Source organism: Chlamydomonas reinhardtii, chromosome 7 (assembly GCF_000002595.2).
Source record: "Chlamydomonas reinhardtii strain CC-503 cw92 mt+ chromosome 7, whole genome shotgun sequence".
In the NCBI taxonomy this organism is placed as follows: Eukaryota; Viridiplantae; Chlorophyta; class Chlorophyceae; order Chlamydomonadales; family Chlamydomonadaceae; genus Chlamydomonas; species Chlamydomonas reinhardtii.
This window is the reverse complement of record NC_057010.1, coordinates 2469974-2489752: the sequence shown is the minus strand read 5'-3', so window position 1 is coordinate 2489752 and position 19779 is coordinate 2469974. Positions and strand designations below refer to the sequence as shown.

The following is a 19779-nucleotide window of genomic DNA, read 5'->3' as shown; positions in this document are numbered from 1 at the left end:
CCAGTAAACAATGAAAACCTTTCGGAGGAAATCAGGACAGTGTTAGCCAGGCAAGCTGTCGCGCAAATGGTCGAGAATTCTAGCGAGCAGCGCTGGCGCGCTCGTCAATTGCTGGCTGTGCGCTTTCTGTATGCAATGTTGGTAATGTACTTGAGCTGCTCCAAGGTGAGGGGGGGCGATCTGGGCCCCGAACCGTGCAAAACCCCACCGGGAGCTGGCGACAACCTACGCTCAACCGTCGCTTTCGTGGCAGCCTTTGAGCTTGGGACCAGCGCGCTGTCGGGTTCATGTTAGGCCGTGATATGTTGGGCGTATTGTGCACCACTGCAGACGCACGCACAGGTGGCAGCCGCGGACGCACCCGTGGTGCTGACGGAGGCTCCAGGCTTCCATCGAGCCAGCGAGGCGGAGATGGAGGAGGCGGGCATTTATAGGTGGGCGACAGCGTGCCCGCCGCGACAAACATGCCAAAACACGCCGTAGGCATTGTGCTAGCCCTGGCCCTTCTACGCCTGATGTACGGTATGTGCATACCTGCCATACCTTGTCACAGAGACAACCTAGACGCAGACTTTGCGCCCTGGACCAACCGACGGTACAACGTACGGCAACTGTACGAGCTGGTGGCCACGCTCGTGAAGGGCCGGCCGCAGAAGTACCTCAGCCTTGTAGTCATTAAGAAGAACCGGGTGGGCTGGCTGCCGCTGGCGGCGCGGCCCATGGCGCTGACACTCAGCAGGGTGAGGCGGCGCCACCACGGCGGTTTGGGCTGGCAGGTGGCGGCGCCAGTGGCCGGGGAGATAGGCGGGGATGAAAGTGCGAGGTAATTTTTGCAATATGCGCGCTATCATAGTGAGATGCGGCGTTTCCAGGCTGGGGCAGGAGTCGCGGCGCCGCGTGTGCGGAAGCATAGGCTTGCCCGCTGTGTACCATACGGTGCACGCCTTTGGATGATTGCACTTGGTTGCGCCATTCCTCGCCTGGCTTGCGCATGTGTCCACGCTGCAGATGAAGGCCATAGCCTCGGGGCTGCGCAACGCCACGCGCGCCGGCCTCACGTTCCCGGACAGCCTGTACCTGATGAATGTGTGGGACGAGGGCCGCTGCGTGCGGGATGACAACAGCGCGGGGGGCGCCGCCGCCAAGACGGTGCGTGCAATTGATACCCACACAAGCATAGACCTGTCATGCATCTCATTCCATGGTGCCCTGAGGCTCCCAAGGCATCCTTCTATCAATCCAACACCCCCTGTGCTCAGCTCGTTTTCGTTGGTTTTGGTCTAATTTGGGCTGGTATTTACAACCCTACGCGCGCAGGCGGGCAGCGGCAAGAGCGGCAAGGCCAAGCCCGCCCAGGCGCGCAGCCCCAAGACTCCCGCCTGCACCGTGCCGCTGTTCTCACTGATCAAGTCGTGGGACTACGCGGCGGCTGACAGTGCGGAGACGGACGTGCTGCTGCCCTTCTTCAACCATGTGTACGAGAACCTGGTGGTGTACCCCTGGGAGAAGAAGTACGACAAGGCGCTCATGCGGGCGGCCATGCAGGTAGGCACGGCAGGCGCAGCGTAGTGCGGCGTTTCCTGGGGTTTGGCGGGGTCTGGTGCTTGTTGCTTGGGCGCGCGTGGCCGCCCATCGTGTCTCCCGTCGGCGCGCTGCAGGCTGCACCTGGGACCCTACCGCCCGCATTGCGCCGTACCGTACGTCCACCTGCTAACCTCTTCTCCCAACGACCAACCGCACACAGGCCCAGATGAAGCCCAACAGCACGCGGTTGTGGATAATGAAGCTGCAGGAGATTGACCCCGACGGCAAGCGGCTGTTGGACGCGGGCATCACCAACAACCTCAACAAGAAGAAGAAGGTCAAGTTGGTGAGGCCAGCCGCGCACTGCGGGCTTGGCGGGTCGCTGGCGGGCGGGCCGTCAAGGACTTTTCCTCGGTTGCGTGGGTTGTACCGTGTCATATTATTGACATTATGCTCCCTTGCCTGGTGCATGCGCCCAGGCCAACTTCGTGACCATCCCCGACCACGCGCGCTGGAAGTACCTGCTGTCTGCTGACGGGTTCACCGCCTCCTGCCGCCTGGGCAAACTCATGGGCACCAACAGCGTGGTGCTCAAGGTGGGACACAAGGGCGGGCTGGTCGAGGGCGGCGCGGGGGCGGGCGGGTGGGTGGGAGGGATGAGGAAGGCGGTTGCAATGGGGGTGGCGGCTGGAGAGTTGCGGAGGGGAAGACGGGTTAGCGGGTGCTCTTGCGCGGCTTGCGGGGGATGCTGACTGCCATGTCGCGCTGATTCACTGTCACGCAGGAGACGACCGAGTGGATAGAGTACTACTACCGGTATGCTGAGCGCGCGTGTCGTGTTGGGCCCCGGAGGTGCCACCGGTGCGGATAGGACTGATTGGAGGCACAGCGGGGAGTTTGGAGGAGCCAGGACTGTAAATCTGGCCAGCCGTGATCAGCCCAACGCATTTCGTCTTTTCGGCGCTCTTTGCAGATCGCTCCAACCGGGGACGCACTTCGTGCCTTTCACCAAGGACAACGTTCTGCAGGTAGGCGGTTGGCGATGCGCTTGGGGTCCATGGGTCCAAGCGCATGCGTTGCGCATGTTCAGTAGCTGTACTTCCGGAGTCCTAGCCTCGCACTTGCTTCGGGACCAGCCAGCATGTGAGCTTCAGAAGGGTTGACCCTTCCCTCGCTCTCTCACTGGCACCAGGTGCTGCTGGAGCTTGAGAAGGACCCGCAGCGCTGCCAGCGGGTGTCGGCAGCGGCGCAGCAGTTCGCGTACACCTACCTGTCACAGGTAATGGCGCTCTTAGGTTGTGCATGCGCAGCAGCTTGCGGATGGTATTGCTGTAGATATCAGTCCAGGTGCATGACCACTCACGTCTGTAGCGCGTCTGCGTTGCGAGCTCTGACGCCACCCGCTTTCCTCCAACCGCAACTGCCGTACCTCCTCGCAGCACGGGAAGGCGATGTACGTACGGCGGGCGCTGCTGAAGTACAATGGCATGTTCGATGACATGTCGGAATTCATGTCGGAGCTGGTCTGGGAGCCGCCCCTCGACAATCAGACCACGGGGTCGGGCAGCGGGAGTAGCAGCAGTGGGGCTGGGAGTACTGGGTCGGCGGTGGATGCGGCGGCGGCGGCGGGCGCGGGCGGTGGCGGTTTGACTCTGGTTGGGCTCATGGAGCAGATGAAGGCGTTTGCCGATAAGAAGATGGCCAGGCGGTAATGTAATACGATAGCCTGACACGCTGAGCTTTACATGCGTTATTGGCGTGTGGGGAAACTGGGCCACACGAAGCTGCCCTGCCGCAGTGCCCCCGACCACTTCGGTTGTCGAGCCCCTGATTCGTTCCGACATTGCTGTGTGGGGGTGCGCAGCATCGGGCTGGGCGGCTGTGCCGTGTGGATGTGGACTAGTGCCATGGCCCAACAGAGCCGTGCAATGCTACCGGCTACCGCACTGGGTGGCGATGTGGCGCGTCAGCCTGCGTCAGCGGGCGCGGCACAGAACCGCATGCAGTGAGTGTGCGACGGGACAGTGGTAAGGCAGGTTGGTGAAGTCCCGTCAGGTGTAGCTGATTCCGCATGCAGTGAGGCAGCGCAGGATTGGGTACCGGCACTCGCAGCTCGAAGGCCTTAGCAAACGGGTTCATGCGTTACGGTGTGCTACATGACGTCTTTACAGCTGGCACCGGTTCATGACGGGGGGGGGGGGCTCACATCGTGTGACCTTGCGCAACTCTACTGGCCCTTCTGCCTGCCGCCCGCCTGCGCCGGCTGCCCTGCACGCCCTTCCGACAGCCTGTCTGCTGGCATATGCACAGTCCAGTGCTCTCTGCGCTCCTGCCTATGAAATTCGCATCATGCTGACCTGCCCTGCTACTCCGCTGGTGCTCCGTCGGCACCCCGCAAACGCGCTCACATCACCCTTCCCCCCGCCTTGCCACATACACAAGCCAAGCACTGGAAAGTCTGTACAGGTCGATACTAAAGCGAATGGCGATCACCTAAATATACCAGTGTCACTGTACATTAGCATATCACGTTCCCACAAAATTCCTGCGTCATGGATGCGGATGTTACAGAGGGGACAGTCCCAGCTCCCGAAGACGCCGAGCCATCACATGCTATCAGGGCCCAACCCCGACTTTGCTGCAAACCCTCCTGCGTCATGGCTCAGCGCGACGACCCTCGCAGGCTCTCGCACGCCCGTGCTGTCTTAGCCTGCACACCACCTCGCGCGTACCGAGTGCGCTTGCATGAATCACTCCACAGCCCACAATGGACGGTGGTCAGTACACGAATGCCTACATAGCCTTACCCGTGGTCACCGAGGCAGCACGCCACGCCCCCACATAACTCTCCCCACGTCAGCACAGCGACATGACGCCGCGTTGAATGGCTCATGCGCAATCGCGATGCCGACAAACCAAGGTGGCTGTTGCCTAGCCCATGCCTTGTATGGGCTCGATGCCCCCTTCCCGGCCTCCCGCCGCCGCTGCCGCCGCGTATCGCTCCACCGCCGCCGCTCATGCACACGATGAGCGACTCGATGTCAACCAGTCGTGTCAGCGCCTACATGCAGTGCGCCTACATGCAGTGCGCCTACATGCAGTGCGCCTACACGCAGTGCGCCTACATGCAGTGCGCCTACACGCAGTGCGCCTACCGCAGTGCACCTACACGGTGATGAAGGCTCCGTCGCAGCTGCGGACCACCTTCTGCAGCGCCAGCAGCGCCGTCTGTGCCACCGTATGCGTGGGGAGATGGGGTTCGATAACAATATGGGAGCACATGGTCAGTGGCCTGTGGCCAGCGCACGCAGCCCCAGAGTAGCTGACCCTAGCGGGACACAGCAGTTGTACGTACCAAGGCGGTCCTGGTGTCCCCGCTGCACTTGGGCGCCGCCGCCCGCCCTCTGCCAGATTGCTCTCCACACCCCTTCGTACGTCCCACCCGAATGGAGCCCTCCCTTGCAATCCCCGGGCACGGAGCACCCACCTGCACCAGCATCTCCTGCGTCTGCTGCTTCTCCACCAGCTCCTTCGTCGCACCGCCTTCGCGAAGCCGCCACACCAGGTTCACCTGTCACCGCGGGGGAAGGAGGGGCCAGGGTGTAGTCGGCATGTCAGCGGGAAGCAGCTTGCCACGGAGGCTTTAGTAAATGACTACTTTTACAAAGCGGGCGATGACCCGTGCGGCGCCGCATAAACTTCAGACAGCGGCCTCAATGCCGCTGCCCACGCCCGATCTCTAGAAACTAATTTCCCCGCCTGGCGGTTGGGCTTCGTTGGGGCTGCCCTACTCGCTTTCCGCCCCACAGCCCTTCCAGTGCGCACCTTGGCAGCGATCTCCGCGCCTCCCTCGTTGAACTTGACCAGGTGCAGGTCGGGCGGGCTGTAGCGGACCTGCAGGTGAGTTGGCACGGGCAGTGTTGGATCCCCGACGATGACGGCGGAAAAAAGCGAGGCACGAGAAGCTGCTGTGCGCGCTACACGGCTACTCTATCCCTGGGCCCGCCCACATCAGGACCGGCAACACACGCACCTGGGCCTGAGGCAGTGCCGCGTTCAGAGCCGCGTCGATCTTCGCCTCAAGCTCCTGTGTCGGTGAGCGCATGTGTGTGTGTGTGTGTGTGTGTGTGTGTGTGTGTGTGTGTGTGTGTGTGTGTGTGTGTGTGTGTGTGTGTGTGTGTGTGCGCGTTCTCGCAGTGCCAGTCACGCAAACAGGAGGGAGTAGGGTGTTGCCCTGTTAGCCTGGAGCACATGGGGCCACAGGCCTCATGGCACCAGGCGCACTGCGGCTGCTCGACCGCCCCTCTGACGCGCCTCTTCCCCCGGCCTCGCTCGCTGTGATGCACTTGGCTTAGATTGTATACATCGGCGTGCAAGCTGGGTTTGGAGGCGTCCAACACTCTCACGTACACATTTCTGCATTCTGGAACACTCACATATGGTACACACGCGCGGTTTCGCTTTCCGAACACACACACACCTACACACACACATTCACGCACGCACCTCGATGCGCTCCAGAGCGGCGTGCGGCAGCTTCATGCGCCACCTCAGCTCGCGGGTGTTGGCCAGCAGCGGGCTGGCGGTGCTGACGGTCCAGTGCGGGCTGCGGGAGCGGTTCACCACAATGCTGCGGAGGAGGAACAGGGCAGGTGGGGCGGGGAGCCAAGGCGGGCACGTCGGGCGGGTGGTAGGGGCTCGGGACGGCAGGCGGCATGGTGCTGAGTGGGTTGAGAGGGATGCTGCGGCGCGTGGGCTCGCGCCGCGGCTGTGGCTTGACCGCGCACGGCTCGCGCACATACACTATTGTGCACACGTGTCAGCTGCTGTCACCCACCTCACTGCGATGATCTGGTTGGGCACGGTGACGGTGGCGCCGTCCTCAGTGGCTATGAGTGTGCGCATGGGGTCGATACGTATGACCCGGCCGCTGATCTGTGGGCCGCGTGGAGAAAGGGGCGTGTGTGTGTGTTATAGGAACGCATGAGGGGAAGGATGGGCCCGGTCCTGTGGAGCCCACTGCGCCCAACCCAACACGGTACCCCGTACGCCGTATCGTACACGGTCGCAGACCGTACTCACGTTGGTCTGGCTTGACAGGGTCTGGCTGACCAGACTAATAAACTCGCCCGCCACGAATGGCCTGTGCGTATAACAGGAGGTGCAAGCGCATGGATTGTAGCAGGAACATGTGTCTAGCACCGGCAACAGCAACAGCACGGGCCAAGCCAGGGCATGGAAAGCTCTGTGTCAACGAAGCTGTGGCACGTGGGATTCCGGGGGAGCATTTCACACGACACCCGGGCATGCGCAAGGGGCCGGAGCACACCCCGGATACAGCACGCACCGCGACAGGAAGATGTTGAGGCCGCTCACAAAGTTGCCCAGCACCTGCTGCGTGGCTAGACCGATGATGATGCCGCTGGCACCACCCACCGCCAGCAGCGGCTGCGAGTAGGCATAGGTTCATAGGCGGGTGGGCGGGTGAGTGAAGGCGCACGCACAAGGTTGTCACCAGCTCGATGGCCGCACATGTATTGAACATGGCAAGGACTTGCGCACCAAAGCCACTATCAACTCTACCCCATGGCCTGGAGCCTTTGTGAGGAGGCCTTGTCTCGCCTTCCCATCTTCCCTGCCCCGCTTTTACCTTGGTTCGGTTTAGTTTGCGCTGATATCTACAACCCCCGCCCCCCCCGCTACGCCTTCACTTCTTACATAATCATGATTGTAACCCCCGCCCAAGCCCCCCCCCCCCCCCGCACCTTGAGGTTGAAGCCCAGTGCCACCGCCAACCACAGCGCCGACAGCACGATGATGACCCAGTTCAGTAGGCTGCCGGGCGGGCGGGCGGGTGAGAAAGGACGGACAGTGTACGGCAACAGGGCTCGTACAGGTGCCGTCAGCCGGGCACATGCACCTATACCCAACTGAGCCATGCCGCGTCTACGGCTGCAGCTGCGGCTACAGCCGCGGCTGTACGGCAGCACCCATGTGCGCATCTCCTCACTTGGACGCGGGGTTGATGAAGTTCTGCACCAGCTCCTGCCCCTTGTCCAGCTGCTCCAGGTAGGTCTTGACGCCGTACGCCACCAGCACATCCTTCCAGCGCAGACACACCGCACAGCCGAACAGCGCCGTGCCAATCTGGATAGGGCGACCGCGCAGAGGCAGCCGATGATGTGGTGGTTAGGGTGGCAGCGGCTTGGGCAGTAGGCTTGGGCTGTGGGCGCCCCAGAGCCCGTGGCAGTGGGCTCGCGGCGCTTTGTCATCCCCACAACCCAGACCCACTTCCAGTAGCGCTGCCGTCTCCAGCTGCAGCGCGACCGGCCTTGGGAACCCCTTTCACGCCACCCCTCCATGTGACCAGCCACCTGCCGGCGCCCCTCCTCTCTGTCCCAGCCCAAGCTTGGCGCGCTTATTACTTCGTGTTCTGGTCTCGGGTAACCTGCTCCGGAACTGGCTACCCCCAAACACTCCAACCCGGCCTCCTAGCATCTCATGTCTCTTGCCGGGAATGACAAAACCACCCTCCCCCACCACTTCACCCTTGCAAACTCCGTTCCCCGCCTCCCCCCCCACCACCGCCGCTACCACCCACCAGGCTGAGCTTCATCAGCACGTTGTCCAGCGGCGCCAGGCAGTCAACCGCCAGTCGGATCAGGTCGTCTGGGAGGAGGAAGAGGAGGTGGAAGGTCGGAGTGACGTGAGGTGGCGTGAAGTGGCGGAAGGTGGGGCTGGAGTTGCGTCAGCTCTCACCAAGCGCAGGCAAGAGCGCCCTGGGCTAAGCAGACAGCAGACACACATTCCCAGCGCCGCGGCCTTAGCTGCTACTGCCTTTGCTGCTACTGGGTTTGCACTGCGCCTCTGCAGCCTGCTGCGCCTGCTCACCCAGCCAGTCGTTGGGAAGCTTGGGGTTGAACTTGGTGATGAAGCCGTCCATGATGTACAGCGAGTTGCGGGCAACGTTCACAAACAGCACCACCGAGAAGAACAGCTTGGCCTGCGGGGCCGGCCGTGCATGGTGGCGTGCATGGTGGCACGAATTTTGCACGTTAGAGTGCGGAGGACGCGTGTGTGTGTCGTGAGAGCGCATGAAGGCGTGTGTGGCGCACATGGGCTGGGCGCGCGCACGGAGCCCGGGCAGGGCATGGGCGGCTCGCGACTGTGCGCATGAGCGCTTTGCGAGGGTATGTGCCGGCCGCTGCCCCCGCTGCACGGCCGGCACATACCCTCCACAGCCGCCACAGTGCCTGACAGCGGGCCTAGAGCCCCTGACCAGGAAGCGAACAAGCTCCAATAGGAGACGCGCCGCACGCACCTGCGCGCCCGTCAGCGCGTCAGCCGCTAGTCGCAGAAACTCGCCGCCGCCAGCGGAGCCCGCGGTGTCGCGGTGCTTCTCCATCGCCTGTGTGCATGTCGTTGCAACCAGATATAGACAGTCACCGCACAGCCTGGCATGGCACCAGTAAAGCCCCGGGCCCCTTCGGCCCTTCCCCCCCAGCCTACCAACACACATACACACGTATGTTGCCCTTAACAAACACAAACACACCAGCGCCCACACCAAAGGCCCACGCATACGAGATACACACACACACACATACACACACACACACACACATAGGTGAGCTCGACTACGACCAGCGGGTGGGAATCTGGGAATTAGGCGTGCTGGGTAAACGTTGTTTAGCGCGCCCAGGGTGCGGAGCATGGACGCATACAGGTGCATCGCGGGGTCAGGCCGAATGGTCGCCCGTGGGGTTCCAGGCTTATCGCGGGTAAGTATGACTACCTGGGTCACGACAGTCACGCGACGCTCGGTAAAATGGTGGGTATCGGTAAGTGACTCCGTCGCGTCACTGGGCGGGCTTTCGTTTCGTTTTGTAAACACACACACACACACACACACACACACACACACACACACCTGCGCACTGCCGTGCGCCATCTTGGTGAGCAGCCAGTACGCAAACACCGCCAGCAACGCCACAGCCACCACCTGCGCGGCGGTGCACATGTGTTGGCGATGGTGCGTGCAGGTGCTGCCAAGATGTCAAGATGGGACCATGTAAAACATGAGCAGCAGGGGCTGCAAGGTGCGAGGAGGGGACCGACGGGATGCGGTGTGTGTTTTAATAATGTGCAACATGCCCTTCGCCCGTTGTTCCATAACCGCCAGCTGTACACTGCCACCCCCTGGTCGCCGCCCATGCCGCCCATTCCGGCCAACCCATCCAGCCCCAGCCCCGCACCTCGTGTGTGACGCGGGAAAACAGGTAGTACTGCCAGCTGCTCTCGCCACCCAGCATGGAGATAAAGGGGGAAGTGAGGAGGTGCAGGATGACGCTGGGGTCCTGGAGGAGGCGGAGGGGGGGCAGAAACGGGAGAGGGGCAGGAGGCGGAGGGGGTTGCAGGCGATGAAGCGGTGGGTCTGGGTCGGGTGCCTCTGGGCCAGCTGGAGCAAACGCATGGCGGCAACTCAATGGGGATACGCAGGGGCCTTGCGCAGTCCATCAGTTGCGCGCTGGGGCCCGCCCTCCACTCGGCTGTTGCAGTCTAGGGTTTGGCGGGCACTTCGAACTACGAACCCAGCTCGCTCGCAACTCTGCATTAATACGTCCTACAGCAATTTTGGCCTTCGCTGCTGTCGCTGTCGAACTTGACTGCGTGATTGGCGATACCGAGATAGCGCACCTGTGTTGGAGGCGCTCGTCCCGGAGGTCCCGGCGGGGGCGCGGAAACGGTTGCCGTGGCCGTGGCCGCCACGGCCGCGGCAGCCGCGCCCTTATGCGCCGCGCATGTAACTGTCCGGCGCCGAGCAGCCGTCGGCGCCTCGCGGCTGCGCAGGCGCTCGCCGACAAAGCGAGGCATTGCAGCGCATGACAACGCCGAATGGCCAGGCTGCCGAACTGACGTTGCCTGACGTCGCCCAGATAGGTTTATAGTACTTGACATGATCATTATGGTCTTTATTATTTCAAAAACGAGAGCAAGCACCCAACGTCGCAGTCCGTAGTTTGGCAAAGCCTTGCTTCACAGTGAATTTGCGAGGGGATTCTGGGGTTGAGCTAATGTAGCACCCTCAGCCCGGTAAACGGATGGCTTAAAGGGCGATGCTGGAGGGAAGTCGCAGGGAGCTTCGGCTTGCACGAAGGCACAAGACGTTGTGCTGAAGACCTCCCTTACAAACTGAAAACTGATGAGAGTGTTTGACAACGTTAGCCCCTACACTGCAAGGGGTTTCGCTGCTCTCGCTGCTGCGAGGAGGGGACCTGGCAATCGCGCGGCAAATGGATTGCGCCCGCCTCTTTTTTGACCTGCGCGGACTGCTTGGCAATTTCTCATAGCAACATTTATTCCTTCAATAATTGAGGGCACTCGAGTTACTGTATGGCTGACCATGGTTTAACTGCGAATGCAAATGTCCAGTCGCTTGGCCGCGGCGTACTGTTTCCGCTGCTGCGCCTGGTGGCCGACCATCGTGACGTGGGCGAACACGTTCTTAAATGGTTGACGCGGCGCCAAGCCCTGCTGCTAGCTGGCGTATGCACGACTTTTGCAAACCGAGTTTCGGAAGCCCTGGCCACGCCTCGGTTTCCCTTCCGCCCCGCCGTTATTGCGGGCGCGGGCGACCCTGGGCGCTTAGTCGAGATTGATGCCCTTCTATACCTGGTAAGAAATAATCATCCGAGTCACGCTCCCCAGTATGAACATGCACAATCCACACTGCCGCGCTGTCGTCCACGCGCCCTGCCGTCGTGGACCTCTCTCACGCAACCAACCCCATTCCCATACTGTTTCCTTCTGGCAACCAGCTTGACGGCATTGAGGGGGCCAGCACCAGCACCAGTACCACCAGCAACTGCCAACGGTGTGTCATGTGGAACGCCGCCCGTGAGCGGCCCTTCCGTGCCACCCGTGAGAGCAAAGGAGGCGACTCCACGGACAGTGACAACGATGGCGGTGGCGACATCAGCCACGGCGGTGGCGACGTCAGCAGCGGCGATGGCGACGGCAGTGACGGCGATGGCGACGGCAGGGACGGCGATGGCGACGGCAGGGACGGCGATGGCGACGGCAGGGACGGCGATGGCGATAGCGACGGCGGCGAAGCTGGGCCGGGCACTAGCAATGGCCACGCTACGAACACTGGCGCGGGACCCGGCAGTGTTTCCGGGCCGCAAGCTAACCGCGACGCGCCCAAACGCCTTCCGCCTAACAGCTCGCCATGGCTGACTGGCGTCACGGTGGGACCGCCAGGGTGGGAGGAGGCGCGCCACCAGTGGGCGGCCGCGGCCGCGGCGCAACGCACTGCCAAGGACGAAGCAGCCGCAGCAAGAGGCGCAGCCGCGATAGCAGCTGAGGCCCCCAGGCGCGCAGCGGCAGCGGCGGCGCAGCCGCCACCGCCGCAGCGGCGCTGGCCGGCACTGCACCCTTCCTCGGCCCCCACGCCGCCGCTCACGCTGTACGCCTGCCACTACGAGGCGCCGGGCGTTGTGGCCTATGACGGCACCAGCCTGCTGCCACTGGGGCTGCTGGTGCGACTGCCGGGGGACGAAATGGGCATGCCCGAGGTGCGAGTGCGCGCGCGTGGTCGTGTGTGTGGGGTGGGTTGTAGATACCAGCACTTTGGGGTGGGATGGGGTGGAGTGGGGTGGGAATGGGAAGGGGCGTGCGGGCGGAGCGCCGGATGGTAATGACCTGGACGTGCGCATGTGCGCGCTGAGTTGCTGCTGATGGTGCATTATTGGTTATGTGGCAGTAATGCAGCTATGGTTTGCAGACACTGCGACACAGCGTGTGCTACGCCGCAACCCCCTGCCCATCGCTGCTTTCCTCCTCCATAGGGCATTGGCGCTTCACACGATCGGCTGTACGTGGTCAACGCGCACGATACCCGGGTGGCCTGCATCTCGCTGCAACCGCCTGGGCCGCGCCACCGCAGTAGCAACAGCACCAACAGCAGTAGCAGCACCGGCAGCGGCCATGAGACCGAGCGGCTGGGGGGCGGCGGCGGCGGCGTGGGCTGCTGGCGCCTGGACTCGGCGCCGCGGACGCCCTTCGGGCAGGGCGTGGTGCTGTTCACGGTGGTGTGCGGGCGCGGCTGGACGTCCTGGGGCCTGGAGCTGGGGCCCCTGCCCTGGCAGCTGCCGCCAGAGTCGGCGCCGCACCACGTCCACCAGCGCCTGGCGCCGCTCAGCTACCACGCCTTCTGCGCGGTGGGCCGGGCAGCGGCGCGTGTGGGCGAGGCGCACGGCGTGGCGACGCGCGAGGCTGTTGCGTTGACGCCAGCCGCCGCGCAAGGGTCGGCTGTTGCTGCTGAAGCTGCACGTGCGCCTGCGGCGGCGGCGGCGGCGGCGGCGCTGTATATCGCCGCGGACCGCGATTATAAGGTGGCCCGTGGCTGCACGTACAGCAACGCGCCGCCTCCCCGCACCAACGGCGTCATCATTTGCGTGCCGCTGGCCTGGATGCACGACATGGCGGCGCGCACCGCCGCTACCAGTTCCGGCGGTGTCCTGTACGAACCCCAGGCCGGCCATGACGGGCCCTTCTTCTACTCGCCGCCGCCGGCTGGGGTGCAGGCAGTGGCGCAAGCTGCCACCGCGGCAGGGGCGCCTGCGGCGCCGGCGCAGGAAGCGCGGGCGAGGGTGTCAGCGGCCAATGTGGAGAGGCATGCGGTGCTTCGGCGGCCGTCGGGGCTGCGGCTGTCGCCGTGCGGCCGCAGCCTGTGGACGACGTCGTACGACGGCGGGCTTGTGGAGCTGGCCGGGCCGATGCAGCGCGGGCCGTGGCCCGCTGGTCAGGTGCCGCCCGGCACCGTGCTACGCGTGCTGCCGCTGCCCCTGCCGCTGCGGGTGCCGACAGAGGGGGGTCCGGGGGCGTGGCGCCGTCGCGGTCGAGGCCAAGGCCACGGGCGCGGACAAGGCGGCCGCGGTCGGGGCAGGGGCGCGGTAATGCTGCCATGGGATGTGGCGTTTGTGCCGCGCAACCACTTGCGTGAAACGGTGACGCGTGAGCAGCAGCGTCAACAGCAAGGGCAGGAGTTGGAGGGCGTGGCGGCGCAGGGGCAGGAAGGGCCTGGTGCAGCCAGCGCTGGTGGGGGCCAGTCGTCCCACACACTGTGCGTGACGCTGCACGAGGATACTTCGCAGCACAAGCGGCCTCGCAAGGCGGCGGAGCTGAGGCTGGGGATTGTGCTCCAGCATCAGAGCGGCTGTGACGGTATCGGTGACCACAGTGCAGGGTCGGTGGCAGCAGGGGAGGTGGGGGTGCGGATTGTCATGCGGCGGCCCCCCACCGCAGACGTGTCGCACATCAACAACGTATGCGTATGCTGAACGCTTGGTGAAAAACTTGCTGTTGATAGCGTATATATGCCCTAGTGTTTGGTGCTAAAACGTTCGGTCCTGTGTGGACTGCGTCGAGTTTGCAAGCTGGGACAGCTTGACATAAATTGAAAGCTCATCAAACCGGCTTTAAGGTATCACACAGAATTAAAAGTATCACTCAACCATTGCAACGACTGCGCGGAGAGCATGGATGTCCCCAGCCTTAAAGAAAGTGCAGCCGAAGCTTTCCAGGATGGCGACTTTGCAGCGTCACTGCGCCACACGCAAAAGGCGATCCAGCTCTTATCCAGCGCAACAGGGGCGGCTGCCCGCGACTCTGTCCGTGGCGAGCTGTCGCGCCTTCACAGCAACGCGGCGGCAGCGCTGATGGAGCTGGGCGATTACACGGCTTCAGCGAGTGAGGCTGAGACGGCCATAGAGCTGGACCCGTCGTGGCACCGCCCCTATCTGCGCCTTTGCCTGGCGCTGGCTTCCCAGCAGCGGACCGACGCAGCCACGGATGCGTTGCACCGCGGCCTGCGCGCCTGCCAGTCCCCCGACCAGCTTGTCGAGCTGCAGGCGGCGCTGCAGTCTCTTACCGACAATGTTTCCGCAGGGGACGGCGCAGGGGCCTCTCAAAAGCGAGCCAGGTTGCCACAGCCGCACCACAACGGTGACGCCAACCACAGCAACCCTCAGCAGCAGCAGCGCTTCCCGCCGCCGGCCAGCCGCCGCCGTGTGCTGCCCGTGACGGCGTTGTGCGGCTTCCTGGGTGCCGGCAAGACCACGCTGGTACAGCACGTGCTGGCGGAGCTGGGCGAGGGCGGCGCGGCGCGGGTGGGGCTGCTGGTCAATGACCTCGCGGCGCTCAACGTGGACGCCGAGCTGCTGCGGGCGCCCGCGCCCGCGCCTGGGCCGGCGTCAGGGCCGGCGCCCGCGCCTGGGCCGGCGTCAGGGTCGGCAGGGATGGCTGCAATGTGTGCTGAGGAGAGGCGTGACCCGGGCGTGGTGCAGGCGGCGGGGGAGGCGGCTGCGCTGACAGGGCCGGGGCCGGGGCCGGGGCCGGGGCCGGGGCCGGGGCCGGGGCCGGGGCCGGGGCCGGGGCCGGGGCCGGGGCCGGGGCCGCGGGCGCCGGGTGTTCCCGGCGGCGCGGGCGAGGTGGTGTCGCTGTCCAACGGCTGCGTGTGCTGCAACCTGCGCGGCGAGCTACAGGACCAGATCCGCCGCCTGGTGCTGCCGCCCAAACCCCCGCCGGCGCCGCCAACACTGCCTGCACCGCCGGCGCCACCTGCACCACCTGCACCGCCTGCGCCGCCTGCGCCAGCGGCAGCGCCAGCAGTGACGGCAGATGCGAGTAACACCGGCGGCAACACCCACCCACAGGCGTCCGCCGCCCCCGCCCCCGCCCCCGCTGCAACGGCAGCGGCAGCGGCAGTGGCAGCGGGCTGGTCCCCGCTGGTTGACCAGCTGGTGGTGGAGTGCACGGGCGTGGGCGAGCCGGCGGCGCTGGCGGAGGCGCTGGCGGCGCTGGGGCCCGAGCTGGCCGCGGCGGGGGACCAGGGCGGGGTGGAGCTGGTGCTGCGGATGGTGACGGTGGTAGACGCCAGCAGCTTCCTGCGCCTGCTCACGGCGGCATCGCCACCGCCACCGCAGCCGCACACAGCCAGTCAATCTGACGGGTCGGGAGCGGCGTCCGTGGGAGGACGTGCCTGGATGCCGCAGCCGGCGTCGCGCTGCGGCGGCCTCCGTGACGGCCCCGGCGCGCAGCAGGGGCCGCCGGCGCGGCAGCCGCTGGCGACGCTGCTGGCGCAGCAGGTGGAGACTGCGGACGTGGTGCTGCTGAACAAGTGCGACCGCCTGATGGACACAGCCATGGCGGAGGCGGAGGCGGCGGAGGCGGAGGCGGAGGCAGCTGGTGCAGTTGGGAGGAGCCAGGAGGAAGGGGCGGGGTCGCAGGCAAAGGTAGGCCAGGCGGCGGCACGGGCTGAGGCGGCGGCGCGGGCGGAGCTGCGGCGGGTTGCGTCGGCGGTGCGGGCGCTCAACCCGACCGCGCAGGTGCTGCCGTGCGTGCGGTGCCGCGTGCCCCTGAAGGACGTACTGGCGTCAGCGGAGGTAGAGGCCGCCGAGGGGACTGGGGCGGGGGTGGAGGTTGGGGCGGCGGGTGCAAGGCAGGAAACCGTGGGTCGCCGCCAGCGGGCTGCAGCATGGCCCAGCGGGACTGCAGTGACTCCTGTTGTGGGCGCGAACGGCGGTGCTGGTGGTGCTGGCGGTGGCGGGGCCTCTGCGCCGCAGCTGACGGAGGCAGAGGGCCAGCAGGGGGAGGAGGCTGGGCGGGCGCACGAGGAAGAGGAGTACGGCATCGGCACGGTGGTGTTTTCCAGCCGCCGGCCCTTCCACCCCGCCCGGCTGTGGGCGCTGCTCACAGCGCTGTCGGAGCCGGCTGCCGGGCCAGGCTGGGGCGCGGAGGCCACGGCGGAAGCGGGGGCGGAGGCGGACAGGCGGATACCGAGCGGGGTTGGTGGAGGCGTGTCGGGGCGGCCGCAGTTACTGCCGGTGAATGGCGCCCTTAGCGCCGGCCTGCCGTACGCTCCTCCGGCACTGCTGAGGTCGAAGGGCGTGTTCTGGATCGCCAGCATGCCGCAGGTGGGTAGCGGGTGGCGAGGTGCGCTGGGCGGGGCACACCGCAATGCCCAGCACAGCACGGCGCAGGACTGCAGAGATTGCGGAAGGGCCGTGCATCCATGACTGCCGTGATCGCAGTATACGGTTATAGGTAGGATGCAAGATCGGATGCTCACAAGCACATGTGTTGTGGTCGTGCTCCTGACTGCTGCAGCGGCTTCTTTTCCCCGCCACTGCTGTGGTCACCGCAGGCCATGTGGGAGCTGTCGCTGGCGGGCGGCGAGGTGGAGCTGGCGGCGGCGGGCAGGTGGCTGTGCAGCATGGTGGACCGGGAGCACTGGCCCGTAGGCGTAAGTGCTGATGGTGGTAGTGCCGATGGTGGTAGTGATGGGAGGGTTGCAAATGGCGATGTCGCGAATGCCGGTATGGTGGCAGACGGCGCTGCTGGCGGTGCAACATGCCGTGGCGGTGGCGGCAAGGCGCGCTGGCACCCGGTATGGGGCGACCGCGAGACCGGGCTGGTGTTCATAGGCGTGGGGCTGCTTGGAAGTGGCAGCGGAAGTGGTAGGGATGATGCCGCCGGTTCTGGGGCACTGCGAGCCTCGCAGCAGGTGGAGCAGGTGGAGGCATGTTGGGGGGGCGTGGCAGGTGGTGTGGAGGGCCCTGCAGGGAGGTTGGTGTGGGAGCGCGAGGACGGCACGGTCCTGACGCCCACGCCGGCGCCGGGCTCGCCCGCGGCCCGGCTGGCGGCACTGCTGCGGTGGGCGCTGCTGACGGAGGAGGAGGAAGCAAGCGGCGAGGAGGCGTGGGAGGCGCTGGATGACACGCCGTGGCTGGGGCTGCTGGAGCGGTACTGAGACGTTCGGGCGAGGCGTCGATGTAAAAGCGCACCAGCCGCGAGGACAAAACTCCAAATTGCTTCATGGTCATTCAATCGGCAACATTGTCAGCTCTTGCGACCAGCTGTGCGGGCATTGCCGATGTCACAATCTGCCAAATTGGGCTTTGACTGCGAGGCACCACTGACATCAAGAACGACTTTATGAGAGGTACGACAATGCATTAGTCCCAGGTCTGGCCCTTTCCAAGCAGTACGCGAAAGTTTAGTCAAACGGCTTGTGGTGATGTTTCAGTTTTGGGGTTCAGTGGTTCCCCGCGGAGCAGTTCTTGATAAACTGGCGGGACACCTATTGTTTCAGCATCGTGAAACATCGTTACATGCTCGCGTTGATCCGGCTCTCTCGGTGTGCAATACTTCCCTCTTTCTGCGCGAGCGGTGCGTGGCAATGCATATGCAATATCATTAAACAGTGATAGACCTTATTTCCTTGTTGTCCACCCGTACCAGGCCTGCTGGTAGCTGCAACATTCAGTGCAACATTGTAAGTACCAATCACTCAAGCCGAGGCCGTCAGTAAAATCCCTAAGAGTATGAGCTATTTTGTACAAAGCAAAAATTCCAAGGCTGGACCATGTGGGCATATGCAATGTAGTTGACTGTGTTGATTCGCAGCTGCAGCCTGGAACGCTTCAGGCTTTCGTCCAATTTGTATGATTTGTATACATATATCTGTTGCTTCACAGCAGGTGGCGATGGCTGTGTTTTTCAACGCGCACCAAGTAATGGTGCCTAAAGCGCCTGCCTTAAGTGGATCACATTGTGTTGAGCTTTACTAAGCCACATAAATGTCGTTCAATCAAGGCTTACGGGCCGAGATGCGAAGTGCATGACTTCCGCTCGCCTGCATGTCCCATGACTGGCTAACGTTTTGGCTTTTATGACCCGCGTAGGCCTAGGTCATCCTAACGTAGACGATGTATACCAGTGCGGTTGGCAGCCTGTCCATGTCATTCTTACCTAGGTTCCTGGGGGAGCACAACGCATAGCCTTTCGCGTGTTGGGGCAGCCCAAGAGGGCATCCCGCCATTCAGGAGCCTTCGGCAGATGGGTCTCGGGGTCTCGGGGCAAACAAACTGCGATGGACTGATGGAGCTGGCGACGCATGTGACATCTGGACCGAAGATGTTGTACGCCCCGCTAGCCGCCAGCCGCTAGCCAGTGGGCGCTGAACGGCTGAACACGCAGGTCGACCGCATTCCGACACCGCGCATGCCCACACTGTACACGGCCACAGCCTGCGCCCTGACAATTCAGGCGCCACTTGCTACGCGCCACGCTGCCACGCACACTGGCATGAAGCCACCGTCCACCCGGCAGACTGCCCGACACCGCACGCAACCAGCCGACGCCCGCAACGCCGCGGACCGTCGCACTGCATCCTGCCTCTCCTCCCCTCCTCCTCCGACCCTTCCCTGCCCTCACCCCATAGCGCGCGGCTATGCTCACGGCCCATGCAAGTGCGCTGCACCTGGTGCCACCAACCCCATGCGAGCCCCTCACCCCCTCAGCCTCGTCACCGCGCCGCCCCGGCCGCGCTGACCCCCGCGGTGGCGGCGCTGGCCTTGGCTGCGAAGAAGGCGGGCGCCAGCTCGGGCAGCCAGCGCGCCTCTATGGCTGTGGCGTCTCGGGCGTAGGTGCGGGTGGTGTGCATCAGCTCGTTGAACACCAGGCAGTCGGGCTTGCGCTCCAGCAGCACAGAGCTGGGGTGCAGGAACACCTGGGTGTGTGGGGGGAGGGGGGAGGGGGAGTTTGCCCGCCGAACCCAACCCGAAACCGAAATGAGCCCAAACCCAATGCAAATAAGCGAGGAGTACAGCGTCACATGCTATGCTTTGACAACGGAGTGGCACCAATCACTCAAGCCGAGGCCGTCAGTAGAATCCCTAAGAGTATGAGCTGTACAAAGCAAAAATTCCAAGGCTGGACCATGTGGGCATATGCAATGTAGTTGACTGTGTTGATTCGCAGCTGCAGCCTGGAACGCTTCAGGCTTTCGTCCAATTTGTATGATTTGTATACATATATCTGTTGCTTCACAGCAGGTGGCGATGGCTGTGTTTTTCGACGCGCACCAAGTAATGGTGCCTAAAGCGCCTGCCTTAAGTGGATCACATTGTGTTGAGCTTTACTAAGCCACATGAATGTCGTTCAATCAAGGCTTACGGGCCGAGATGCGAAGTGCATGACTTCCGCTCGCCTGCATGTCCCATGACTGGCTAACGTTTTGGCTTTTATGACCCGCGTAGGCCTAGGTCATCCTAACGTAGACGATGTATACCAGTGCGGTTGGCAGCCTGTCCATGTCATTCTTACCTAGGTTCCTGGGGGAGCACAACGCATAGCCTTTCGCGTGTTGGGGCAGCCCAAGAGGGCATCCCGCCATTCAGGAGCCTTCGG

At 64.0% G+C, this 19779-nt stretch overlaps 5 protein-coding genes across 5 annotated transcripts; 3 read left to right on the top strand and 2 right to left on the bottom strand.

The window, feature by feature from the left end:
* Window positions 1-79: 79 nt before the first annotated feature.
* Window positions 80-3655, top strand: CHLRE_07g329350v5 (uncharacterized protein). Its single transcript, XM_043064157.1, has 11 exons — window positions 80-165; window positions 331-434; window positions 554-740; window positions 1009-1149; window positions 1318-1545; window positions 1745-1870; window positions 2004-2120; window positions 2309-2340; window positions 2498-2552; window positions 2717-2803; window positions 2964-3655. Exons 1-11 carry the CDS (start codon window positions 145-147, stop codon window positions 3234-3236), a joined length of 1371 nt encoding a protein of 456 aa, XP_042922725.1. The 5' UTR covers window positions 80-144; the 3' UTR covers window positions 3237-3655.
* A 22-nt stretch (window positions 3656-3677) lies between these two features.
* CHLRE_07g329300v5 (uncharacterized protein) lies at window positions 3678-10744 on the bottom strand. Its single transcript, XM_043064156.1, has 16 exons — window positions 10222-10744; window positions 9780-9881; window positions 9455-9526; window positions 8846-8932; window positions 8416-8527; window positions 8126-8193; window positions 7535-7671; window positions 7290-7359; window positions 6872-6972; window positions 6607-6667; window positions 6362-6459; window positions 6031-6154; window positions 5558-5611; window positions 5350-5418; window positions 5012-5095; window positions 3678-4752 (listed from the first exon to the last, which is right to left on the bottom strand). The coding sequence occupies exons 1-16, from the start codon at window positions 10396-10398 to the stop codon at window positions 4690-4692; spliced, it is 1479 nt and encodes a 492-aa protein (XP_042922724.1). The 5' UTR covers window positions 10399-10744; the 3' UTR covers window positions 3678-4689.
* A 165-nt stretch (window positions 10745-10909) lies between these two features.
* CHLRE_07g329277v5 (uncharacterized protein) lies at window positions 10910-14003 on the top strand. Its single transcript, XM_043064155.1, has 3 exons — window positions 10910-11199; window positions 11343-12101; window positions 12375-14003. Exons 2-3 carry the CDS (start codon window positions 11406-11408, stop codon window positions 13866-13868), a joined length of 2190 nt encoding a protein of 729 aa, XP_042922723.1. The 5' UTR covers window positions 10910-11199; window positions 11343-11405; the 3' UTR covers window positions 13869-14003.
* Window positions 14004-14049: 46 nt separating this feature from the next.
* Window positions 14050-17879, top strand: CHLRE_07g329250v5 (uncharacterized protein). The gene is made up of 2 exons (XM_043064154.1): window positions 14050-16502; window positions 16733-17879. The coding sequence occupies exons 1-2, from the start codon at window positions 14067-14069 to the stop codon at window positions 17336-17338; spliced, it is 3042 nt and encodes a 1013-aa protein (XP_042922722.1). The 5' UTR covers window positions 14050-14066; the 3' UTR covers window positions 17339-17879.
* A 28-nt stretch (window positions 17880-17907) lies between these two features.
* Window positions 17908-19689, bottom strand: CHLRE_07g329233v5 (uncharacterized protein). Its single transcript, XM_043064153.1, has 2 exons — window positions 19285-19689; window positions 17908-19099 (listed from the first exon to the last, which is right to left on the bottom strand). Exons 1-2 carry the CDS (start codon window positions 19309-19311, stop codon window positions 18896-18898), a joined length of 231 nt encoding a protein of 76 aa, XP_042922721.1. The 5' UTR covers window positions 19312-19689; the 3' UTR covers window positions 17908-18895.
* Between the last annotated feature and the right edge of the window lie 90 nt (window positions 19690-19779).

Bases quoted from the DNA above. Each gene is read 5' to 3' on its own strand.
- CHLRE_07g329350v5 (XM_043064157.1), top strand. From the start codon at position 145: ATGTACTTGAGCTGCTCCAAG. The intron at 2,121-2,308 runs GTGGGACACAAG...ACTGTCACGCAG, and splicing joins CCAACAGCGTGGTGCTCAAG to GAGACGACCGAGTGGATAGA. The intron at 2,804-2,963 runs GTAATGGCGCTC...ACCTCCTCGCAG, and splicing joins CGTACACCTACCTGTCACAG to CACGGGAAGGCGATGTACGT.
- CHLRE_07g329300v5 (XM_043064156.1), bottom strand. From the start codon at position 10,398: ATGCCTCGCTTTGTCGGCGAGCGCCTGCGCAGCCGCGAGGCGCCGACG. The intron at 6,460-6,606 runs GTGAGTACGGTC...CGCGGCCCACAG, and splicing joins CCCTGTCAAGCCAGACCAAC to ATCAGCGGCCGGGTCATACG. The intron at 5,419-5,557 runs GTGCGTGTGTTG...ACTCACCTGCAG, and splicing joins CGGCACTGCCTCAGGCCCAG to GTCCGCTACAGCCCGCCCGA.
- CHLRE_07g329277v5 (XM_043064155.1), top strand. From the start codon at position 11,406: ATGTGGAACGCCGCCCGTGAGCGGCCCTTCCGTGCCACCCGTGAGAGC. The intron at 12,102-12,374 runs GTGCGAGTGCGC...CCTCCTCCATAG, and splicing joins ACGAAATGGGCATGCCCGAG to GGCATTGGCGCTTCACACGA.
- CHLRE_07g329250v5 (XM_043064154.1), top strand. From the start codon at position 14,067: ATGGATGTCCCCAGCCTTAAAGAAAGTGCAGCCGAAGCTTTCCAGGAT. The intron at 16,503-16,732 runs GTGGGTAGCGGG...TGGTCACCGCAG, and splicing joins GGATCGCCAGCATGCCGCAG to GCCATGTGGGAGCTGTCGCT.
- CHLRE_07g329233v5 (XM_043064153.1), bottom strand. From the start codon at position 19,311: ATGGTCCAGCCTTGGAATTTTTGCTTT. The intron at 19,100-19,284 runs GTACAGCTCATA...CCACACACCCAG, and splicing joins AGCCTTGGAATTTTTGCTTT to GTGTTCCTGCACCCCAGCTC.